Here is a 2,384-nt window from a genome sequence, read left to right as displayed (position 1 = left end):
CATAAAAATAATCGATTTCGCGCAAATATTGTGGTTCCGCTCTTATTACCAACTATTTTCCTATTTTTTTTATTGATTAATAGTAATAACGATGGTCAGCACGCAACTATTATAGCTTGAATTCAGGGTTCTCAATTTCTACTCGCTGAAGTGGAACTTGGGCCTTGCATTACTGGGACATAAAAATTAAAATTTTCCTTGAGAACTGAAATTTCGTAATTCTTCAAAATTCGGTTTCTTATTTTTTATATATTAGATTAATTGGATGGTGTAGAATTTATTGCACATTAAATTCAACATACCATCAGATTTATCCTAGTATAAAAAGGGGAAGGAAAGTCGAGTCCTCGAAATATCTCGGAATTCTCGAAATATGTCGAATGATCGTAAGGGCAAGACCTACAAGACAAAATGGACACGTCACCACGACGTCGTCGCTAAATCTCAAACATTTCGAACGAATGCGCGTCCGGAGAAAAAAATGCGCTAAAAGAAAAAGAATTAATAACTTCTCTCTTGAATAAAAACAGATATTTCTAAACTTTCTAAAAATCCGATCTTAGTCTCGTCGTATTGAATGGAGTAGATCGATACAGGATTTTTTGAATTGCTATATGGAAATGATGATCGACTTAATGTGAGCATGATATAATGGCGAATCGCATGTCTATAATATATAGTAGATTTTCTATCAAAGTTCCTGTTACAAGAATGTTACTGGCAATAAAAATATGGTATATTTCATTACTAGGCCGATGGGAACTTTTTTGACAATTGTTTTAATTGTTACAAGCCAAGGCGAAGGCGAGGAATGTAAACACAATCCTCAGAAAGTTCTCCTCGGCCCAGTGTACGGAGAGAATTATTCAATAAAAAGGACGTGTTTCTTCCGTAATCTGCTACTCAAAACAGTATTCAGTATTAAGTAATTCCTGAATTTTCAGGAAAAAGTCTGGAAGGTTCAGTGAAAAAAGTGCATAACTGTTCCGTCATGTTAACGAACAATATTTTTTCTCATTCAGTCCGTAAGTGCATAGGTTTTACAACAAATAAATTTTTCTGAATTAATTGGAGTGATCAGCCCAGCGCTAACTCATGAGCAACGATAATTATACTTATTTGTAGAACTACAATTATTCTCTTTCTTTACCTCATTCTCCAATTCACTAGCTTGTTTATCCCTTATTGAACCATCTGCAATTATTAATTACCAGTTATAACATAGATTAAATCCGACAGAATGATAACGATGTAGACGATAAAAAGGAATCGTTCAAAATTATAAACTTGGTTAAAGGATAATAGACCTGACAATCTCGAGACGGAAGGAGTTTCTTTCGGTGTCATGATGCCAACAATTGTCACAACACTGTTGTGGGGAAAACAAAGTTTCCTCCGACGCCAAATTTTTTATAATCTTGTACATGCCTTGGAGAAGGGGATCAACTAATCACATTCGATACTGGACACTCCATGTATGTGATTATCAGTCGTTATCGGGACGACAAAATTTCTTGCAAGTATTACATCAAACACCATCGCACATTGATTTATGAGATTTGCGCTGTAACTTGTTAGTAAACTACTCCTCAGCCTTATAATATTTTTCCTGCCCGATAAAGATTTTTTTTTAATTTTTCAAAGTTAGGTGGATGGTCTGATTTTCTTTTCATTATTGCATTGATTCTGTCCCAATCTCTGTCCCTTTTTTCTTATATATATGGTGACTCTGGTGAGGCAAGTGCTGGATTACTGTCGATTCGTTTCAGCTGAAGGGATATCGTGAAGGAGTTAATATCGGCTAGATTGGCTTTCGATCCTCCTTTTGAGATCGAAACAGGAGACTTCAACATTATCGCATTTTTACGTAGCTCTTCTTCGAGAACTTCACTGTCCTACCGATATTTTCGCTGGTGGGACAGTTTTATTTAAAGTTATGATTCGATTTTCTTCTCAATAAAGAAGCCTTGTACATTGTTAATTTTTGATAATTTCATTGCTGTTTTCGCAAATGGTGAGTATTTTCTTATGGCATCCGGAAAATTTTCAAATATTGTTCGTATGGGAAACACTTGAACATTTGGGTACTCGATCTTTCGACCAATGAAATCCTGTTTGTTCCGTCTCAAGAAGAATTTAAGACTGTGTTTCGCAAACGGTTACAAATACAGAAAAAAAAATCAAACAAAAGATGTTTCATTTGTTAAAATACATATGCTTTGTTCTCCAAATTTTTATAGATTTAGGATAGATAAAGGGTCGGGATGGGTGGCCAGTATTCAAACGTTTGCAGGAGTGTTTTGAAGTGCCCCGGAGATAGAGATCGAGAAAAAACGGTCGAATCGAAGATGTGTGCAATACAAGTTTTCATATAATTCATTATT

General features: G+C 35.1%; 1 protein-coding gene across 1 annotated transcript in view; it reads right to left on the bottom strand.

Moving 5' to 3' along the window:
- LOC105268560 (peptide transporter family 1-like) overlaps nucleotides 1-1,392 on the bottom strand; it is a 12,951-nt gene extending 11,559 nt beyond the window's left edge. Inside the window, exons 1-2 of the mRNA XM_011308225.1 lie at nucleotides 1,308-1,392; nucleotides 1,151-1,194 (exon numbers count right to left, since the gene is read on the bottom strand). Of these exons, the coding sequence (XP_011306527.1) occupies nucleotides 1,151-1,194; nucleotides 1,308-1,347 (84 nt within the window). The 5' untranslated portion in view covers nucleotides 1,348-1,392. The remainder of the gene's footprint in view (nucleotides 1-1,150; nucleotides 1,195-1,307) is intronic.
- Between the last annotated feature and the right edge of the window lie 992 nt (nucleotides 1,393-2,384).

The sequence above is a fragment of the Fopius arisanus genome, unplaced genomic scaffold (assembly GCF_000806365.1).
Source record: "Fopius arisanus strain USDA-PBARC FA_bdor unplaced genomic scaffold, ASM80636v1 scaffold00058, whole genome shotgun sequence".
NCBI lineage: Eukaryota > Metazoa > Arthropoda > Insecta > Hymenoptera > Braconidae > Fopius > Fopius arisanus.
The sequence above is the reverse complement of the archived record's forward strand: the minus strand, read 5'-3'. Positions and strand labels throughout refer to the sequence as shown.